This window comes from Candidozyma auris, chromosome 2 (genome assembly GCF_003013715.1).
Source record: "Candidozyma auris chromosome 2, complete sequence".
Classification (NCBI taxonomy): domain Eukaryota; kingdom Fungi; phylum Ascomycota; class Pichiomycetes; order Serinales; family Metschnikowiaceae; genus Candidozyma; species Candidozyma auris.
In genome coordinates, this window is record NC_072813.1 from 1706275 (window position 1) to 1727274 (window position 21000).

At 45.4% G+C, this 21000-nt stretch overlaps 10 protein-coding genes across 10 annotated transcripts; 3 read left to right on the top strand and 7 right to left on the bottom strand. All coding sequences in view use genetic code 12, as the record gives it.

Annotated features, from left to right (window-relative positions):
• Nucleotides 1-80: 80 nt before the first annotated feature.
• On the top strand, nucleotides 81-1466 carry ALG2 (GDP-Man:Man(1)GlcNAc(2)-PP-dolichol alpha-1,3-mannosyltransferase; the record flags this gene model as incomplete). Its single annotated transcript, XM_029035764.2, has 1 exon — nucleotides 81-1466. The coding sequence occupies one exon, from the start codon at nucleotides 81-83 to the stop codon at nucleotides 1464-1466; it is 1386 nt and encodes a 461-aa protein (XP_028891006.2).
• Nucleotides 1467-1483: 17 nt separating this feature from the next.
• On the bottom strand, nucleotides 1484-2776 carry CJI96_0002248 (uncharacterized protein; the record flags this gene model as incomplete). The annotated part of the gene is made up of 1 exon (XM_029035765.2): nucleotides 1484-2776. One exon carries the CDS (start codon nucleotides 2774-2776, stop codon nucleotides 1484-1486), a length of 1293 nt encoding a protein of 430 aa, XP_028891007.2.
• Nucleotides 2777-4086: 1310 nt separating this feature from the next.
• On the top strand, nucleotides 4087-5067 carry GDT1 (putative ribosome biosynthesis protein; the record flags this gene model as incomplete). The annotated part of the gene is made up of 1 exon (XM_029035766.2): nucleotides 4087-5067. One exon carries the CDS (start codon nucleotides 4087-4089, stop codon nucleotides 5065-5067), a length of 981 nt encoding a protein of 326 aa, XP_028891008.2.
• A 211-nt stretch (nucleotides 5068-5278) lies between these two features.
• On the bottom strand, nucleotides 5279-5959 carry MED8 (Med8p; the record flags this gene model as incomplete). The annotated part of the gene is made up of 1 exon (XM_029035767.2): nucleotides 5279-5959. The coding sequence occupies one exon, from the start codon at nucleotides 5957-5959 to the stop codon at nucleotides 5279-5281; it is 681 nt and encodes a 226-aa protein (XP_028891009.1).
• A 380-nt stretch (nucleotides 5960-6339) lies between these two features.
• On the top strand, nucleotides 6340-7011 carry CJI96_0002251 (uncharacterized protein; the record flags this gene model as incomplete). Its single annotated transcript, XM_029035768.1, has 1 exon — nucleotides 6340-7011. The coding sequence occupies one exon, from the start codon at nucleotides 6340-6342 to the stop codon at nucleotides 7009-7011; it is 672 nt and encodes a 223-aa protein (XP_028891010.1).
• A 114-nt stretch (nucleotides 7012-7125) lies between these two features.
• On the bottom strand, nucleotides 7126-8232 carry RIM2 (Rim2p; the record flags this gene model as incomplete). Its single annotated transcript, XM_029035769.1, has 1 exon — nucleotides 7126-8232. The coding sequence occupies one exon, from the start codon at nucleotides 8230-8232 to the stop codon at nucleotides 7126-7128; it is 1107 nt and encodes a 368-aa protein (XP_028891011.1).
• A 322-nt stretch (nucleotides 8233-8554) lies between these two features.
• On the bottom strand, nucleotides 8555-14329 carry CJI96_0002253 (DNA-binding ATPase; the record flags this gene model as incomplete). Its single annotated transcript, XM_029035770.2, has 1 exon — nucleotides 8555-14329. One exon carries the CDS (start codon nucleotides 14327-14329, stop codon nucleotides 8555-8557), a length of 5775 nt encoding a protein of 1924 aa, XP_028891012.2.
• Nucleotides 14330-15429: 1100 nt separating this feature from the next.
• CJI96_0002254 (uncharacterized protein) lies at nucleotides 15430-16104 on the bottom strand (the record flags this gene model as incomplete). The annotated part of the gene is made up of 1 exon (XM_029035771.1): nucleotides 15430-16104. The coding sequence occupies one exon, from the start codon at nucleotides 16102-16104 to the stop codon at nucleotides 15430-15432; it is 675 nt and encodes a 224-aa protein (XP_028891013.1).
• Nucleotides 16105-16761: 657 nt separating this feature from the next.
• Nucleotides 16762-18066, bottom strand: LYS22 (Lys22p; the record flags this gene model as incomplete). The annotated part of the gene is made up of 1 exon (XM_029035772.2): nucleotides 16762-18066. One exon carries the CDS (start codon nucleotides 18064-18066, stop codon nucleotides 16762-16764), a length of 1305 nt encoding a protein of 434 aa, XP_028891014.2.
• Nucleotides 18067-19097: 1031 nt separating this feature from the next.
• CJI96_0002256 (uncharacterized protein) lies at nucleotides 19098-20177 on the bottom strand (the record flags this gene model as incomplete). The annotated part of the gene is made up of 1 exon (XM_029035773.2): nucleotides 19098-20177. One exon carries the CDS (start codon nucleotides 20175-20177, stop codon nucleotides 19098-19100), a length of 1080 nt encoding a protein of 359 aa, XP_028891015.2.
• Nucleotides 20178-21000: the final 823 nt, after the last annotated feature.

Below are 21000 nucleotides of genomic sequence, written 5' to 3' on the forward strand. Positions count from 1 at the left end.
CCCATCATTTTTCTACTTACCTTCTACCTATAAGTGCGGTTCGCGTCCATTCTGAAATCTCAAAGATCAACTACAACTGCATGTCTCGAATTGCATTCCTTCACCCAGACTTGGGCATTGGCGGCGCCGAAAGACTTGTCGTTGATGCAGCTGTTGGGCTCCAGGACAAAGGCCACGACATCACCATCTTTACCTCCCATTGTGACAAGACACACTGCTTCGAAGAGGTGTCCTCAGGACAGCTTAAGGTTGTGGTCCATGGAGACTTCTTGCCTACACAGATCCTACAAAGATTTCACATTGTATTCGCCATTCTTCGACAGTTGGTGTTGGTGATCTCGCTAATTTTGAGCGGCGAGATCAAAAAGTACGACTACTTCATCGTGGACCAGCTCTCCTTCGCTGTGCCATTCTTGTCGATCTTTTCAAATAAGTCAAGCAAAGTATTATTCTACTGTCATTTTCCTGATCAGTTGCTTGTCAGGAAAGGGGGCTTGATCAAGAAGCTTTACCGAATGCCCTTTGATACCATAGAGGAGTGGACCACAGGTGTCAGCGATCAGATAGTGGTGAACTCCTCTTTTACCAAGAGTATTTTTCACAAGACTTTCACTCACTTGGGACACATAGATCCTAAGGTCATATATCCCTGTATTGATAAGGATGCCTCGGTGGACAAAGCTACCGAGCAGGAGCTTCAGGAATTCATGAAGGATAACAAGTTTTTTCTTTCAATTAATCGTTTCGAAAGACTAAAGAACTTACCATTGGCAATTGAGGCATACGCTGCGCTCAAGAAACAGCATCCAAACGAAAGACTACCAAAACTTGTGGTTGCAGGCGGCTTCGACGCTAGAGTGGCCGAGAACGTTCAGCATCTTCGGGAGCTTGAAACATTGTGTGAAAAGTTGGGACTTAAACATAACACTTTCAGAGGTAAGCTTGTGATCATGCCTCTGAACGTCGAGGTGCTTTTCATGCCTTCCATAAAGACATCCCTAAAGAATGCCATGCTTCGCAACGCCGAGTTGCTTCTCTATACTCCAACCTTTGAGCACTTTGGCATTGTGCCAGTCGAAGCAATGTTAAACAAATTGCCAGTTCTAGCTATAAACCATGGAGGACCTTTAGAGTCGATTATCAGCTATGATGGAACTAACATACACGAAGCTACAGGGTATAACCGTAATGATGATATCAATGAATGGGCGTCAGTCTTGACCGAATTTGCATTCCCTAGTGATAGCAACCTTAAAGAGAGGTTGGGAGAAAATGGCTATAAGCGTGCTACGTCTGTTTTTAGCAGAGAAAGAATGAGCGAGGCATTCTACCAGGGGCTTCTAGACGCATCCAAAAGCCACAACAAGAAGGGAGCCATCTATTCTTTCTTGGCGCTTTGGAAATTGTGGTTTGCATCACTGATCATTGCATTTATAGCGATCGTCTATAAGATATCCTTCAATTGATCGTCAACGAAACGGTATCAAACAGGTTTGAAGATTGACTTCACCAGCTTCCAGAATTCCATTTTTTCTGTTGGCCTCTCTATTATTTGATAGTGACTACCCGAGCCATAGGAGCCTTTAGCCAGCTCGAAAAGACCGAGCATTGACCTTCCAGCATTAAGTTTTTGAGGGGTTATCTGTCGTCTTTGATTTTGCCTTTCAACCCACTCATCGACGAGTGCGGTCAAATTCTTTATCACTGCGTCGTACAGCATACTTATCTCATTCTCAGGAGTCATCTTCCACTTGTGCAAGCTCGAGGATGGACACTGTAAGTTATAATTGCGAATGCCCTTGTTGAGATCGTCGACCTTAGCGGAGATATAGGGATAGTATAGACGACGAAACTCTGGCATATACAATTCCTTCTGTAAGTATGAACTATCAGGGGCTACCTTAGCAAGAATCTCGGATTTTGATTGGCCATGGTTGTTCAGTAGATGAGTAATGATGATATTGAACCACTTTTTCTGCAAATCTAGACGAAACACTTGTTTCTCCTTTTCCACGCCTTGCTGGCTTTCGATCCAAGGCGGTAAGCATTCTTGTGAGTTGAGAATCTCATTCACAAAAAAATTGGTGTCTGTGCTATTAGCCAATCTTTGGCGATCAAGCGGCTTTCCCCTGACGGCATCCATCTCTGGACTGTTGAACTTCCCACTTTTTTGATCGATCTTTGCGTTGATTCTGGCATCCGCTAGCGATGTTACCATTCCAAGCGTGGTTCTTGGCGACGTTGCATCTATAAACATCGATGGACCCATCAACCTCTCCTTGTACATTTCTCTGAAGTTGTCCTTCTCAGCCTCCTCAGGCGTCTTGGTCTTCGATACCTTATAATCCAAACTGGACTCTCTAGCATTGGCAATACGCTCTTTAGTAGGAACCTGTGGCGATATGATAGTTTTCTGTCTCGGCATTGCTTTGGCCTTGGGAGCAGAATCCACGAGCATTCGAAGAGCCGTGTCCTCTACCCTTTCAGTACCTCTCCACGGTGGGTTCGTGATTGTGTCAGCAAGGTCTCTTGCCTCTTTAGTCCTCAAAAGATTTTCACTTTTCACGTATGCTAATTCTTTTTGGTATTTGTGCTGGAACTCTTTGTCTGAACTTTCCTTAGTGTATTGAGCATACATTTCTCGAAGTCGTGGCTCCTTATCCATTAAGGAGGTTGGAGTCGACGGGACTTTCTCGTCAAGAATCTGCTGAAATCTCTCAGCAAGTGCTGAAGTATCTGATTTATATCTATAGAGCCGTAGTATCCTGGAAGCCATGGTGGCAACAGATCTGAGGGTAAGATCTGGGACCCGATAAGCCGTAATGGGAGGTGCGCATATGCAGTAAATTCGTCGAATTTGTTTGAAGCAACAGTATCTCACAATCACAACATACGAATAAACTACATGGTATGTAATGCTTATTGCATTTAGGCATCAGATCCAGTCCACGTGTTTTTGATTGTCATTTCCAATTGCTTTTCTCTCATAAACGTTCGACGTAAAGCAACCACCTGCAAGTTCTTCTGTTTGTCAGGCTCATTTTAGCCAAAATAGAATGTTGGGATACCAAATGTAAGGTCCAAGCTTCCATAAATTCAAACACACAATCGCCTCGACTATAACTAGAACGTACGATCTTCCTTTTCAAAGGCATGTTGCGCTGCACAGCCTAACGTCAGCAACGCGATAGAGCTGATGATATTAAATGTATGAAATTTACCTAGAATTTTAATGGGAACTTCGCAATTCAACGTCTCTTGAAGTCTTGAAAGAAAATCCGCAAAAGTGTACGCAAGATGAAATATCTCAAAGGATAAGACATCTAGTATTGAAACACATACTTCTTATGACCAGCCTATAATATTTAAAATACGGATGTTCCGGTTGCGTTCAAGATGTACTAGTAGACCTGTAACATCGACAGAGTGTAATATCATTCGGCATACATGTTCAAGTGTAGGGCTTCAAGAAACGCATGGCTCGTACATCTTCAGAAAAGGCACGTAAAGAAAAGGGTCCATTTCCAAAACTTATCAATAGTTGTGGCCTACCTTTTGAGGATTTTTCGCAGCCACGGAGAATTCAAACACAGTACTACCTTTAGACCCCTTAACAAACCAGATAAGCGAAAGAAGAAGCTTGGGTTTTCCATCGAAGCCTAAAAAAGCAAAACATATCTCAATAAAGTCTCATCAAAGTTGAACTTTTTTCATTAATTAATCCTCCGCCTAGCAAAGTCTCGCCTGCATGGCTCCGCCCACAACTCCTGGCGTTATCATACTTTCTCGCGCTATTATTCGGTTGCAAAGTCACAAACGTGTAAGCGAGATTGTGATCTGAACAGCTGCAGAAGGAAGAAAACATCATCAGGATTTTGCTTGATTTCTCCATAGCTTCAAACTGTCTTGAGACCGCCGTCTACAGCAAGATCTCGCTATTTAGACCTCTTCAACCCTAACTCTGCCTCCCCTTACGCATAGCGGATGCGGCAGCGCGCCGCTAACAAATTTTCAACTCCGAATACCGTCTTCACCACCCTTAGTGAGGTCCCAATCTTAAACTTACCCATTTCTTTAGAGGTTTCCATGAAGTGCACTAACCTCTTTGCTGCGGCGTTTGCTGCGCTTGCTTTGGCACACCCTGGTTCGGCTACACCGTCTGCCGATCTTGCCCTACAGAAGAACGAGGTGTCATCTCCATACAAGGCTGGCCACATAGGGGTCGATCCACACGACACAACAAACAAGGCGCCAATTGTTGGAGGTTCTTCTTCAGATGAGCTGGGGCTTGATGATACCCACACAGACAATGCCGCCTCGTTCTACATGGCGGTGTCGATGATTACCGTAAGTGAGATTGGCGATAAGACCTTTCTCATTGCTGCGCTTATGGCAATGAAAAACTCGAAGCTTGTGGTGTTTTCGTCGGCGTTTTCGTCGTTGGCGGTCATGACAGTGTTGCTGGGCATCGTGGGCCACGCATTGCCCTCGTTGATCTCGAGGAGAGTAACCCAATTCCTTGCCTCGGTGCTATTCGTGGTGTTCGGGATCAAATTGTTGCGTGAAGGTCTCTCGATGTCGAAAGAGGCAGGCGTAGATGAAGAGTTGGCTGAAGTCGAGGAAGAGTTGGCTTCGTCTCAGATGAACCACCATTTGGAGAATTTGGAAAGCGGTGGTGCCGCTCAAGAGTCCATCTCCCCAGTGAGAAGCGCACACTTGCAGAGCAAAACCTGGTATTCCGATATTGGCCATCAGCTAGAAAACCTTGCGTCATTTGTTCTCTCTCCCGTGTGGATACAGGTTTTCGTCATGACATTCCTTGGAGAATGGGGTGATCGTTCGCAGATTGCAACCATTGCAATGGCAGCAGGCCTGGATTATTGGTTCGTGATTTTAGGTGCTGTTGTGGGCCATGCCTTGTGCACAGCGGCTGCCTGTATTGGCGGCCAGCTTTTGGCCACAAGAATATCAATGAGGACAGTTACGTTGGGTGGCGCTGTGGCCTTCTTCGTGTTCTCCATCATGTACTTCTACGATTTCTACACATACAGTGAAACTGCCGAGTAGGCAGGCAAGGTTCCAAGGATCGGATAGGTCAAGCATGGTTGTTTTATTATCAGCGGTTATCCGCTGTGTTATACATAGACGTGATAATGAGGACTGTGGTTGGCGCAGATAGGTAATGAAGCACGCACGACAAGAGTTGTAGTATCATGTAGGCTAGAGACGTACCCCTCACATGCTAGTTGACGATGCCCTATTCCTGAGCGTAACTGGTCTATAACACACCACGGGTCATGAAGCGCAACACCGTATTTGGAGACATTGGCTTCTTCCCACCACTAATCTCATCAATCGTCTTCTTGTTCTCCGTCTCGGCTGCTGTCTTTTCTTCTTCGTTTTTCTGGCCCTCCTCTGTTTCCATCAACTGTAACTCTTCTTCTGTGTGAAACCCTTCAAACGTGAACTCATCCTCCAACTCCTTTACTTTAGCATAGCACCACTCAGCGAACTCGTCATCTGCGTGAATGGGCAACTTGAACAGCTCACTCTCTGCAATTGCAGCGTCAATCCACTCGTCCACTTCGGGAAGAGGCTTTTTCCGCAATAGAGTTGTCACAAGGCCCTCATGCTGTGTAGTAGGAAATGAAGGTACTGGATACACATTCGTCGATTTTAGTATCTCATCATTTGTGTCCAACCTAGCAGCGATCGTTTGAAGCTGTGTAATAAGCACTTGAAATTGCGATTGAAGGTTCAGGTACGACGGAAGTTTCACCTTCGCCGGGTTTCTGTTATGTAAGTTGATCTGGTCAGCTAGTTTCCTGAGCGACTGGTGCACCTGACTGAGTCGGTTTCTGATGGGTTCTAGTGCCTCTGCAGGAATTTGTGTACTGACTTGTGGTTGAGAAGGTTGCTGTTTTTGTTCAGGGGGCAGCTGTCGTTGTAGTCTGCTCATGGTGAACACTATATAGTGGAAGGTTGCAACAGTGATTTGGCAACTAGCTAAGTGTAAGGCGCGCAGGTCAGTCCGAATGTACTCAGTCTTCTCAACATACAAAGTGACACACTAAAGGTGACGGATGTGACTACTTTTGTTATCAATAATTGCTTCTCGTTCTAGACTGGAGTCCATTTTGTTGTACTTTATGGGTTTTGTATTGTTTCTATGTATGTACGAGCTTTCTCTTGTATCATCATTAGCCTACACATTTTACACCCAAATCTCACCGCGCAACTGACTTCAACTTGGACTTGAGGAATCCTTCAACACAGACTGCGCTTTTGTGAAAGACCCAAGACATCCTTGCTCATTTTGTAGATTAGGCTCGTTTCGTAATGATACGATCTAATTGGAGCTTGGCGAAGGAAGTTCGTCAGCATGAGCTGAAGCAGAAGCAGAAGATACAGCAGCGGCAGAAACACCAGCATATGCTAGATAAACTCACCAAAATCGACCCAATCCGACTTTACTTCCAGATAGAAAAGCTTGAAGGGGACAAGAGCGATGAGAAACGTCTTAAGCTGCTACAAGAAGACTGGAAGTTCATAAGAAAGCACAAACTCCATGAGAAAAAGCTCTCGGAGTTTCTTGAACAGCAAAAGCAAAAGAAGGAGAAAAGAGAAAGAGCTCAGAATAAGCTTTGGGGAAAGCAGAGTATATACTTTAATCCTGAATTGAACCCCTTGGGAAAAGTACCGAGAGATTCACAAGGGAAACCCTTTTCCAATTTGACAATCCCCTTGAAAAAGAAAACAAAATTTCCCTCCGATCCTCTTATAGAACAGCTTGGCGTGACATTGCCAGAAGGAGAGCCACCGCAATTTTATAAGAAGCCACAGAATATCACCATAGATAAGAAGCCCAATGAATCGAATACGGAAGAGAAGAAGGGATCAAAACCTAAAGCTGATATACCCCGCCACACGGCTTTAGATACGGACAGTGAAAATGGCGAGGGATTTTCATCAGAGGATGAGCTCCCAACGAAGAAACTACGAATGGAATGAAGACTTAAACAGTGCACTAAAATATATACAAGCCAGAATGTGTGCGAGTGTCTTCATAAAACCGATACCCAACCCAGACCGTGTAAACCAAACAACTGAGTGAAAATGCTAATGTTAAGCTTTGGATAAGAGACGAACCACTAATTCCCAGGTACCAAACATAATAATCGAATTAGGAACCGTTCTAAGCAAGTGTGGGGTCAAGCCTCCATACATACTCACAAAGCCTTCCTCTTTTATCACTAAACGGAAGCATTGTATAAGTCCAGTATACTTTGGCTTACCGGTAGACTCTAGAGGAGCCTGTCTCAATCTGGTCCTCACCACCTCGTGTGGATATGTGATGAGAGATGCAACGAATTTGGCAGCGCCAGCAGCTCCGGAACGAGCACACCATTCGTAAATGTGATCACTTGTGGTTTTACCCGACTGGTTGATTCCATGCCTCTCTAAGGACTTTCTGTTTAAAAACAGTTTCATTTGTTCGTACAAGACCCACTGAATGGTGGACTCAATGCCACCTAAATAGGATGCACTCAATCCCTTGTACAAGCTGCGGAAGCCCTCAGTCTTCAATATATAGCGAAGACAGTCCCATGAGTTCTTATAATGCTTCCCTTTCGTCTTGTCAAGTTGTAGTCTTGTCTTGATCATCCAAATCGGATTTGTTGCCGTTGAAGTGACGAACCCGGCATTGATACCAGAAACAAGATGAATCCATGTGGCTTCCTCGCCATTATTAAATCGCTTAGAGACAATATCCTTTGTTGCGCCGTATGTGAAGAAGTTGATTGATCTTGCTGGGATCACACCCACCAAATTAGGCCCCAAACCCCTGAAAAGAGCCCGGGGTCCTTCGTTTCTATAAATCTGACCAATGACACCACATGTTTCCGCAAAATGCTGAACACCTTTGATCAAAGGATTGCTTGATTTTGGAGCCTTATTATACGTCTGGTTAAACACATCCGATTGAAGTCTAGTTTTCACCACGTCGAGAGGGCACGTAGCAATTGCGCCTACCATGCCACCAATACCACCAGCAATGAAATGAACCCATTTCGGCGTATTCTTTGTCACATCGACAGCATTGGCAGCCTTGACATCCATAGCCTCGGGTGCTCTTGTAGTGCTTGACTTCTCATCGGAAACGAGGTACCCGAATGACGTTTGAGCATCATCTTCGAGCTTTCTTATGGCTCGTTCTTCCTTCTCATTCATGCTCAAGCCCTTCGGAAAAGATTGCTAGACGATGTGGAATGTTATCTTTAGAGCATCCAGTGGGGCTCTTCTAGACATTACATTAGACTGTCCTGCAGAATATCCTTACACTTCTAGCCATCGCCATCGCCATCGCTAGTGTGCCCCGCCAACTCCCCACTACATCGATGGGAAGTTAATATTTTATTTGGATTCTACCTTGAACCTAGCAGATATTTTTTGTTGTTTTGGGCGTCTCACTCCACAAGCATATGGTGTACGTGCTCTCGACAGGCTGTGATGGCATCTGACCATTTACAGAGTCGCAGACATAAGCAGCACCTTACTTAAGTGTCTTGATGAAGTTGTCGAGATTGTACTCATCCTCGTACTGGGATTCGTCCCAAAGTTGGCCGAGTTCACCGACTGCTTCTGTAGGAATCCCGCCTCCAATCAATTCGTCCGGTACCTTCTTTTCTTTCTTGTCGTCGTTGCCGTTCTCAATCTTGGTGCTCTGCTCATCGACATCGAACAAATCAAGCAACTGATTAGTGTCCATCAGGGCCAATCCAGCATTTTGCTGGTTGACAATTGTAGACGCAATGTTCATTTTGAACTTTTGCAAGCCCATAATTTTCTCCTCGAGCGTTGCCTTTGTAATCAATCTGTATACATTGACAACTTTCTTTTGACCAAGGCGGTGTGCTCTGTCCATGGCCTGAAGATCGTTCATAGGGTTCCAGTCATGCTCAACGAAAATGACGGTATCAGCACCAGTCAAGTTAAGACCAAGTCCACCAACTTTGGTGGTGAGTAACAATACATCAATGGAGGGATCCTCATTGAACTTCCTCACAATTGCCTGTCTGTCTCGAGGGTCGGTTCTACCGTCAAGTCTCATGTATGTGACTGAAGGCATATTCTTCTTGAGGAGCTCTTCTTCAACAATATCTACCATGTCTTTGAGCTGACAGAATATGAGTGCCCTATGTTCGGAGATCACACCCTCAGAGGAGACAAGTTGTTGTTGCTGTTTCAGTTTGCTCTTTCCCTTTGAGTTCGCATATTCACTGTCTCCCACTCCAATACCACACTCGAGTAAAAGGTTCTTCAAAGACTTCAATTTCGGCGCATGCTCTATGCTTCTAAGATCAGACTTCTTGCTCGCGAGATAACATGCAACTTCAGCTGCTTGTGGGTGATTTGGAGTGATCACCAAAGCTGGGTGGTTGCACAATTTCCTCATATACTGCAAAGCTTGGAAAATGTGCGTCTTGGGTGATTCATTAGAGGATTCCATGGGTTCATCCTCCTTGGTGACTTCGTCCTTGACAACGGACTTCTGTTTCTTCGCAAATTCTTTATAAAGCTTTTTCTGTAAGTCTGAGAGCTCGCAGTAATAATCTTGAATAATTTTTGGAGGAAGGTCTGACAAGACCTCTTCCTTCAAACGTCTAAGCATGAACGGGAGCACTTGTCTGTGAAGAGATTCTAAGGCCAAGGCACCCGCTTCTTGTTCTTTGGATGATGTTTTACTGTTTCGGCTCGCAGCTATCGGTTTTGCAAACTTTTCAATAAATATCTTTTCGACGCCTAAGAAACCAGGCATCAAAAAGTCAAACAATGACCACAATTCCAAAACGTTATTCTGAATAGGAGTACCAGACAAAATAAGTCTATGCTCAGCCTTGATTCTTTTCACCGACTTCGTCAACTTAGATGACGAGTTCTTGATTATATGACCTTCATCTAGCACACAGTAGTTGTAGGAATGAGAGGATAAAACGTCAATATTGTTACGGCACACATCGTACGATGTAACAACAACATCGGCTGTTGGTATTTGTGGACGGAGATTAGCTCTTGTCGATGGACCGCCGGCATAGACGACTATTTTCATGAACTCAGCATACTGGTTGAATTCTTGCTCCCAATGACCAGTCAATGAAGGAGGACAAACAACTAATGACGGTAATCTTCTAAATTCATCAGCACCCGTCTCCTTGAATTTTTCGGCTCTCATGTGATGATCGGAAGCAATTATACATATAGCTTGCAATGTCTTTCCCAATCCCATATCATCACACAAGATGCCATGCAAGTGATATTTGTTCAAGAAAGCCAACCAATTGACACCTTCTTGCTGGTATTTACGCAAGGTCGCCTTAATAGCCACTGGAAGCTCGAATGGTTTGATCTTTGTGGGGTCCATCATTTGCTGGATGAACTCTCTTTCTCTATCTCTTCCTTCCAAAAGATCTTGAGGCATGTCTGGAGGATCAGGTATACCAGCTTCTAATGGCACGAGCTTTATAATCGAAGCAAATGTAGTGCTTGCGAGGATTCTAACGTCATGATCAGCGTCACTCATTCTACCAAGAACCGGTACAATAAGAAACACAATGTATGGAAGAATTTCCGCACCCATGGCATTAGATACATGGTAAATGGCTTCTGTGGCACCTTGACGCTCACGAAACTTACCAGCATTACTGAGCATAGGGATGATGTTGCGGACCAAAAATGGAAATGCCTTGGCAGGCATCACCGAACAAATTGTAGCAAAGCATTTAGCGGATGAGTACCGGAAAACACTAAGTTCAGACTTAAGACCCGCGAGCAATCTAGGAAGGTGCTCGGTCACTTCTGGGTAGAGATTAGGGCTCAATTTGGGAAGCAAAGCTCGTAATACACCTAGAGCATCGACAATACTTTGACCCAAAACATTATCCTTAGTCATATCATCTGTGGTAACGGACTCCATCGAGTCCAACGAGCCGAAAAGAATCTCCTTGAGTTTGGGGAGTTCTGTGAATATATCTTTGTTGTAGAGGCTGATGACTTCATCCATCGCAAGCAAAGCGCCGTTCCTTTTAACTCTTGCCTCTTGTACGGCCTTCTCGTGCGCAGCAATGTCAGCAGGATCTGTTTTTGCCTCTTCCTTTCTGAGCGAAAGAATAATGTCTCTGAAGTTCGAATTATGTATGAATTCTGGAACTTCGGATGTATCCACACATAGGAATGAACAGAGATTTTTCAAAATCTTATCTGCTGCACCAACTTTATTAGCATGTTTGAGTTGATCAATCAAAGCTGCGATTGATTTAGCAGATCGCTTCTGCAATAATTCGGTTTCTTCTTGCTTAGCGCTGTCCATAAGTGATCTTATTATTGGATTAAGTTTCTTCGGCACACCTGTCAAGGCAAGGACAGCCGCAGCATAGGCGGCTAAAACACTGGTTGTTCTTTGTGTCAAAGCAAGTTTTGCCTCATTCAAAGCTAGTTGAATACGATGCTTGGAATCTTCTAAAGCCAGATTGGCCAGAATTCTATAGGACGATGACAAACTCTTAGTGAGCTTGGGGTAAGTGTCGCTCAAAAGCTTCTCGGCACTCTCGATGCTGAAAGCGCCAGGGCCAGCGTCGCTTTCACCTTGAACAATGACAGGAAGTTGCGGGAGTTTGCTTGATGATAGCTTGCCGTGAGTAACAAAGACGTCAAAAAGCTGAAGACAAGAGGTCCTCACACTTTTGAGCTTAGGAACAAGTTCACGGAAAAAGGGGAGCTTTTCAGGAGTAGTGAGAGTCTCCAAGAACACGGCCGAAAATTTCTCCGTGGCGTCACTTGAAATTGGTCTCTCAAGCAACTTCAGAGTATTGGCGTACTCTTCAATGACAATAGCTGTAAATAAACGAGGTGTGACATGAGGTGAATTGATATAGAGCATAAAGCTCTCGAAGGCACTATTGAGAAGCTCTTTGTCTTCCATAAATGAGAGGGTTAAGCCGATCGCCTTAGCCAATGCAGTTCTTGTAGCGATGAAGATATCAAACCCAACAAACATAACATCACCATTGTGCACAGGTGCATCAATATTGATTTTGAGCTCATCAGCGGTAGGATTGAGGGTTTTCGCTTTGTCATCTGATTTTCTCTTTCTACCCCTTTTGGGTGGCTGTGGAGCATCGCCATTGGCGGGCTCAAAAACGTCCGATTCAGAGGGCGAGTCTTGCCTGGGATTGCTCTCGAACGTGGTGCCATTTGGTTTGATTATGAGGCTGGTATTGAGATGATAATTATGTCTAGCAATACCAATGGGCGTCATGAGTAGCGTCAAGATGGCCTTCATGTGGGGGGCGATGTAGTGATCAACTTTCTTGAGATGTGAATTCTCTGCAATGTTTCTGAGCATTCTATCATATACCGACTGGGATAGCTTCAAAACCTCAGGATTTTGCTCCACTAAAAGGTTCTGAAGGATCAAACGCATTGCTCTCGGCGTAATCCATAGCTTAGTGGTATCGTCTTCGATGGACAAGAATTCTAGCATAGTTGTGAGAGTTGCTTTTCTCACGTTTGTAATTGAATGTCTTAAAAAAGGGAAAAGTTTGGGAATCAAATTCTCGAAGGAGTTCTCAGACTCCTTGGCTGCCTCCGCTTGCATTATTTCAATAACTTGACGGTGGGTGCATAATTTTGATAAAAGATCCATCACGGAGCCAATGGAAGCAGAGAGGTCGTCCTCGAAGTTCATGAGACAATCCCAAACAACGTCAAGAAGTGATTTGATAACGTCTGTGCCTTGCTTCACAAACTCTGTGGCAATTGGAGCCAAAGTCAATGCAGCAACCGATTGAACATCATCCTCGCTCTCCTTTAGGCAATGTAAAACCATGGAAACCACTGAGTCTAGAAGTTCAGGATGCACAAGAAGCACGTCAGTTCTGACACTCACAAAGTATCTCACACCTAACATACCGCCATGCTTTGCTTCCCAGCATTTCCGTGTTTCTAAACCACCTGGAAGGTCTTGTAAAACCAAAGAATTTAGACACTTGAATGTCTCTAATATTGACCTCTCATCTAAGTGGAGTAGTAGGGCAGCTAATGTTTGAGCACCAGACTCTCTGACAGGCGCAACCACAGTATCGTTCACAAAATCAGCGAAGCGATCGAGAGCGAAAAGAGTACAGAGCCTGACAGAAAGATCCTCTAGGGTTGCAGCATTGTTGGCGTCATTTTCAGCACGGCTTTTTCTCATTACCCTACCTGCACCTTTACCGTGTACTCTGATGAGTTCACGGAGTCCTAGCGCTGATCCATGTCTGACTTCCCATTTCTCATCGAAGAGATCGTGCAATAAAAGCTCGTAAACGCCTTGAAATTGCCAGACTAAACCAGCAACCTTGGCGTGTTGCGATAGGAGCGGCGACAACTCTGGTGCTTTGCTCTCCATGACCAATTTGGAGCCTCCTTGCTGGGACGTTATGTCGAACAGCGGAGAGTCTTCCGACTTCACTTTGCCGTCAGTTTCACCATCCTCAACTAGTTTTCTTGAAATTGAGGATTGCGAGAGGTCGACCGGCGCGATCTTATTAGCGCTGGATTTAGCGTTCGCCTTAGCTCGGCGCTTCTGCATGGCTTTCAAACGGGCACTGGCAGCTGCGGATTTGCCGCTATCAGATGGAGGGGGGGACAGCGGCTGTGAAGGAGGCTGCTCTTCTTTCACCTCAGTTTTGATGCTTGGAGCAGAAACCACTTGTGGCTTTCTTGGCCCGTCTATATCCTCCTCTTTAATCAAGGACTTATGCTGCTTGAGTTTGCCTAGTAGTGAATCTTCGTTTTTCTCGCATACGCTGGGCTTCTTAGGTTCGAACTCTGCTCCTCCCGACGCTAGAAGCTTCTTACCTGATTTGAGAAGCTCATGCAAGTTCCACGACTCGAACTTTACTAGGGTCAGCAAGTTCTCGTCCAATTTCTTCAATTCTTCGTCCTGTTCTAGCTTCACTTCCTCTTCTAGCTTCACTTTGGGCTCAGGACCTCGCGTGGCCGTATTGGCCTCTTCAATGTGTTGCAACTGCTTCTCCTTCTCGATGGCCTCCTCTGAGTTGGGATCCCACAACGGTGCGTGGCTCACAATGCCGCCAAACGCTTTTGCTGCTGCAATTCTCGTCTCCCATTTTTCTGCTTTCAAGAAAGGGTACACTCTGCCCAACAAGTTGATGATCTCTTCGGGATGGCCTTTGGCCAAGTCGGAAAGCTGGTCCGCCGCGGTGTTGCGAATGTACGGCGTTGACCCCGTTTCCAAAAGCACCACAAGGCGGTCCAAACGGGACATCTCGATACTTTATGCTTTTGCAGAGATCGCTATAATTGTACCGTTCACCGGATTGTCTTTGTACAAGTGGCTGCCAATTATGGTGGTGGTGTACGGGTGCACGGGTGTGTTTTGGTGGTAGAAGGCAGACTTCTCACTTGTTAAACCAAGGCTCGAGTCAGTGGATTCGATTCATTTTTCGCTGGCGGCAGCAGCCCTTTTATACATGTTGCCTGCGCGCGGTGTGCTAGCGAGATGGCTCTAATGGCCTGGCGCGCGAAGCAGTGCGAGGGAAGGAAGGGTAAGAGTTTCAAGAAAAACTGTAAAAATGAAGAGGATTTCTTGGGAGGAAAGCTTCTGTATTTATACCTTTTGGCTTCAGTCTCTTTCATACCGTTTAGTTTATTGTAAGTCACGTAGATCTAACTATCCGCCCAAATTGACCCTTTGCTAGTGCACAGTACGCAGAGAAAGAGCAAAGTGAAGAACAGAGGAGAAAGATCGTGACTGGAAGACAAATGAATAAACTGATCGAGCAGTTTCAATTGCTGCTGTGGCACTGAGTGATAAAATATGGACATTTATTTTGTTACTATTTATTTTCTTTTTTTCCCTCCTTTTAATCTCTTTATCTTCACTTCATTCATCACTCTGTGTTGGTCTCCAGTTTAAGAGACCTCTCAGAATCTGCAGGCCAGAGGTATTCCTTTTAGTCGATGCAAGCTTGATCCAGCAGAGGGAGCAGTCGGAATTGATTGACAAAAATTCTCCATTTGCAGTCAAGAATTTTGCGATGAAGGAAATGAACTCAGACCAGTTCATTCATTACCAGGTATCTAATTATGCCTGAGGATAAAGAAGGTCTTTAGCGTTTAAGCGTGGCTGCAAAATTCCAATGCGCTACCTCTTCTCAGCGAAGTGCACTATGTACCGCTACTCCCCAATGACCTGAGTCATTCAGACTGTGTAACAGGATTTCAATATACGATTTACCAGCCTCTACGCCTCAGTTAGCACGCACATCTTGTCAATTGACTATTTAAAAATGCTGTGGCCAAAACTCCGTACTAGGCTGGCCGAAGCACCCCCGTAACAAGCTGGCAAAAGCACCCTCGACCTCCCTAAGTAAACTTCTTTTCCTTCTGGCTCCGCAACTCCTTCTTCTTCGCCGCCACATCATCAACCGTGGCATTGTACAGAACATTGCTGGCCTGGTTCATAGGGTTCTCAGGCGACTTCTGGAACTCCTTGAAAATGATCTGCTTCATCTGCTGCTGACGCAACCCAGGGTTTTCCTTCTTGATCTCAGGCAACCTTCTTTCCTCGTACGCTGCGTATGCAGCCTTCACTCTTCTCTCTGGGTGTCTCTCGATATCCTTGGCGGCAACACCGCCGTCTTTCCCTGTCAATGACAACGCCTCCAACGCATTGTCGATACCAGAGGCGCTCAACTCGGGCTTGTCGCTGTTGAAGTCGAGGAAATCGTCGATCTTGCCTGTTCTTCTAGCGGCAACCTTGGCAGCACCTCTTTGCTTATCCTTCTGGCCCTTGGTGGGCAACACCGACTCCTCTGCGGCTAGAAGAGCATCACGCTCGGCTTTCTTTCTGGCGGCTTCTTCTTTTTTCAATCTCTCTTCTTCTTTCTTCTTGTTGCCCTTCTTGGCTCCATCCTCCCATTGTGCAGCCTCCTCTGCCTCAGCGGCCTCCATGGCGGCCTGTTTTTTTTTGTTGGCGTTTTCGGCCTTTCTGGCGTTTCCTGCGGCCTTCTTTGAGTTTTCGCCTCCTTTCTTAGCCATTGTCAAGACAATTTGAGTTCCTGATGGGAAGTGACAAGAGTGGCCAAAGGATCCTGATTGATCAACTAACGGTCGTGCACTCACGTGAGCCTCCGGCTCGGAGATCTGAGGAAGAAGCTTGCAACTGTGCCAGCATTCGAAGATGGTTGAAGAAAAAGGTCCTGAAAGTAGTGAGTGTGAGGGTTCTATTGTTTCTGGGTAATTTACTTTTGAAAGCTTGGGTTCATCTGGGGTAATCCTCAAAGATTTTGAGGCGCCCATTATCGCAGCCATTCTATGGAGCTATCACTATAAAGCTTAAGGAACACCCAGGGTCAAATTACAACCATGGAAGATGAATTTCTCTCATAGTTAATGATATCATCATTGCATTTATGTGTGCCTCATACTACAATGTTTTTCTAACATAGGCTCTTGAAGAACTAAATAAATAGCGGAAACTCCATTACCAAGACGATACCTCATCTTGACGTTTTCATATTTTAACTTTTTGATTTTTTCGTTTATCATGCATTCTTCATGCAAAGTCCCAAAAACGCTATAGTACAACGGCGACAAGAGCTAGTCTTCCCAAACTTTTGAATATATGTTGTTATTGTCGTGATCTTCGTTAAGCGAACAGGGAATCGGAAAATAAAGAGCCAATGTGTAACTTTTTTACTCCGATTTCTGTTTCTTTGCAGCTGGCTGCTCGGCAGCATCGGCAGCATCGGCAGCAGCAGCACCGTCAGCTTCCACATCGGGAACCGCCTGGCCGTTGGTAGAAGGCTTCAACTGCGGCGTGCCCAATTCAGCGTGGAAGTCCTTGATAATGGAGTCCACATCGTCGATGTTCAACTGTCTCACGTCACCCAACAATTTGATCTTGTGGGTGACTTCCTTGCACTGGTCGTCGGTCAAGTGCAAGTTCAACTGATCGACTCTCAGCTTAATGGCGTTCCATCCCGTCAATCTGTTGGCAAAGTGGATGTATCTGGTGAGACCGAAATCCGAAGGGTTCAAAATCTCGTACGTGGAAGGGTTAGCCAAAATGGCCTTGGCGTGGATACCAGCCTTATGGGTGAAAGCACAGAAACCAGTGATAGGGTTGTTGAATGGGATATTCACCTGCACAGCGTCAGCAACCAAATTCTCCAAGTCTCTGAGCTTGTGCAACTTGTACTTGCCGAGCACATAGTCTCTGTCGGCGGTGATCATACGAGCCATGAGAGCACCAAGAGGAGTGATACCGTTTCTCTCGCCAATGCCCAAAACGGAAACGTCAATCAACTTGGCACCGGCCTCCAAAGCAGTGTAGGCGTTGGCAATGGCACAACCCGTGTCGTTGTGGAAGTGACACTCAATGTCGCAAGACACAACCGACTTCAACGTCTTGACAAGCTCATACACCTGTCTGGGATTGGCACAGCCAACAGTATCAGCAATACCAACTCTGTTGACGCCGATCTTGTCGACAGTCTTGTAGATGTTCAAAAGATCCACAATGTCGGATCTGAAGGAGTCCTCAGACGAGAAACGGATCTCAATGCCCTTGGACTTGACAAACTCAATCACCTCAATGGCGCTCTGAGCAATGTAGTTCATGTCCTTGCCGTGCGAGTACTTTCTCAAGAACTGCGACGTGCCAATCACCACATCGACACCGTCTACACCGGTTTCAACGGCAACACGAGCATCGTCCATGTGACAACGAATGTGGGTCAAGATCTTCGCCTTCAACCCCAACTTGCAAATCGCCTCACAGTCTCTTCTCGACTGCTCGGAGGCAACAGGAGACGTCAATTCGATGTAGTCGACACCAAAGTCGTCGAGGGCCTTGGCGATCTCGATCTTCTTTTCGGTGGTGAAGAAGGCGTTGGCAAACTGCTCACCTTCACGCAACGTCGACTCAATGACTTCGAACTTGTTGACGTTGGAGAGGTAATCATGCGGGTTTGGGCCGTAAGGATTGGGCATGGACATGGTGGGAGAATGAAGAAAAGTGCTTGTTTGAAAGATGCGTGAAAAAGAAAGGAAAAAAAGAATTTAGAAATTTCGTGCCTTATATAGAGTGAAAAATTTGTACGACATTTTCCACTTTTTTTTTGTTCTGTGCATGGGCCTTCCTCACTGATTAGACGCCGCCGCTTAACTATGGGGAAACTCAGTGACTGATTATGCGATTTCCTGGCTTGTGTGCACGTCGCCCTGGCTACGCCATGGCGATAGTGCCGTTGCAGCCAATTATGACTCAGACGAGGTTCAGGTATTTTTGCAAAAAAAGGTACAGGTTCTGAAGAAAGGCCAAAACGCCTTAAATTAAGACTGTCATATTCTAAAATTAAAATTTTCTACAGTTCGAATTTCCTGTGTTGGCATGTTACGCAGTTCCTCGAGAAGATGAGTCACTGAGCGATAGCCCAGGTAACCAGGTTCCGCGCGCCCGCTTTCTTGCGAGTAAAACGGTAAGCACACGACTCACTGATGCTGCACTTTTCTGGTGGCAGACAAAAGCGCAAGACTAAGAAAATTCAACAAGTTTCAAGATGTATTCTAAGTTTAGAAGTTGATTTTGGGTGCCTAGGTGAACTATTTTGCCTCTATATGGGGGGATCTTGCGTTTTGCTGCTGTCAACTTCTGCTCACGTGACTTGCGCTGACTACCAGCAAGCAATTATTGGTTCTAAGCGCCCTTCGCATCGGCCCGCTAATATGGGCCGCTCCGGTGACTCAGAAGATCAAAGTAGCCGTACCGATGCTACACTACAAAGGAGGACTAGCCAAAAATGAAAACAACTGCCATACTTGGCTTACGTAATGTACATATATATGTTGCAACAGTATTCTGAAGCATAGTCCCAATTGATGATGATTCATCAAAATTCCGCCACCTTAATTTATGAGTACCAATTCGTCTCACGATATCGTTTACACAAGCTGCGAAGAGTCCCTGGCGGGCCGAGATATCGGTCTTGTAGTAGCGAAACCCATGAAGATAGTAAAATGTAGTGAACTCACTTCACTTCTTTGACCACCATCTTCACAAATCGGTAAATCTCCAGCTTCAATCTGAGAAGCTCGATGTTTTTGATGGCCAACTTGCCATTCAAACGCTTCACCACCGTCTTCACTATAGTATTGATCTCGGCATTAGCCAATCCAGTGACGCCGCTCCAATCTTTACTGATGCGCTCTCTCGCCAATGTGAGTTTAAAACATCCAACAATTAGTTTCTTCAAATTGAAACCCATCTCGGTATAGTTGAGAAAGTTGTTTGACTGATTCAAATAGCGCAAAAGGTAAATAATGTCCATATAGCGAAACAAGTAAATGATACCTTTCATAAAAAGAGGCAAAGTCAACTGCAAGCGGCTTGTCAAGATCAAGAGGAATTGGTCCAACGGCATCTCCTCCGGGTCAATAGTACGAGCAGACTCTGGAGGAAACGAGTTGTGAATTTTCATCGCAACGTACTTCACAGCAATCTTCATAAGCTGAGAACGTTCTAGTTTGAACTGAGCGTCAGAAATCGTAGAGGTTGCTTGAGTGGCTTCTGTCGCAGATGGGAGTTCCTCTGCTTGAGGAGCAAGTTCGGTTTCCACAGATCGAAGAGGTTCATCGCGTGACTTTTCTATGGATTCCATAGACTGATTCTCCTCCTTGAGAGACCGCTTCACCTGCTCAGCAGCAGCCAGTGCTGGGGGCAGTTTCACTGCAGGTCTAGAAAACACCAGAGAAGCGCCCTTCGACGAATGCGAGCTCTCGGCATCCGATTCCTCTTCTTCGTTGTCGGAGACCAATGAGGGCACATCAATAAAGTCCATGAGACGAATTTCTTGCTCCTGCTTCTCGTTGGATTCGTCGTGCTTCTGCTCCACAACGGACGTGGTAGCAGAAGGAGCAGGAGTGGGCAAATGGTGAAATTGGGGTCTGTTTGAAGCTTTTAAAAACGCTTCTGTGAAAGAGCCTGAGGCAATGCCGTTGGCAGCGCCTTCAGAGGCGTCAAAGGGCCCATGGCCCAGGCCGGATTTCCGGTGCAATCGAGGATGATGAGGCGGCACTTTCGAAAATGTATTGTCCGAGATGGTGACCATAGGGAACATTTACGAAAGCAAGCAAAATGAGCGGTTTATAGGTGTGGCACAGATTCGTTCAATGAATATAGGCCACAGTGGATTGTTTGAAACGTAACAAATGAGTAATGAGAGAAAAATCAAACGATTAGCCGTAAGTCAGTAAACACAGGTATGAGGTTGAAACACACGCGGAGCAAGTCTTAACAAACAATGGATGAAACTATCTTGCTTTTGTTGAAAAACGTTAGACTGGGGAGCTGGGCTGCTAGTCTAATAATGCATAGTGGATAATCGAAGGTGTGATTTGGAGTTGGGAAAGATTAAAGATGTTCAAGTATTCGTCTGAAACTGTGAGTTGGTTGGCTAACGCAATGAGTGGGTTTCTGAAGATGACCGGCTATCTTAGAGGTTACTCTTCAGATGAGTTTTTAGGGGAGAAGGTTGGCTAGGTAGAATCGCGCTCTCGGATGAGTCAGTGGGATGCTGCTCACGTGATGCAGCCGCCACATTGCACGGAACACAAGGTAGCTTAAGAAATTGGAAGTTGTATTTGAGGGTTTCATGATTCTCTTGTTTAGGCTCCCAAGGGGCATTTTTATTGAGCTCTTCTTCTCTGGAGCTTCTGTGCTCGTTGGTGTTTAAAGCATCCCGTGGTTCGGATTGACTCACATCGCACACCTAATCCGGTCTTTTCCGGAGTGGGTGCAAAAAAGTGTCACATCTGAAAGTCAGAATTCAAAGGTTTAGCTGTAAGGAATTTGCGATCTGTAACAACGTAATGAAGTCACTTCTGTGAAAGGGTGATTTTGTGCCGTTTATACTCTTACGAGATTGGGAACAT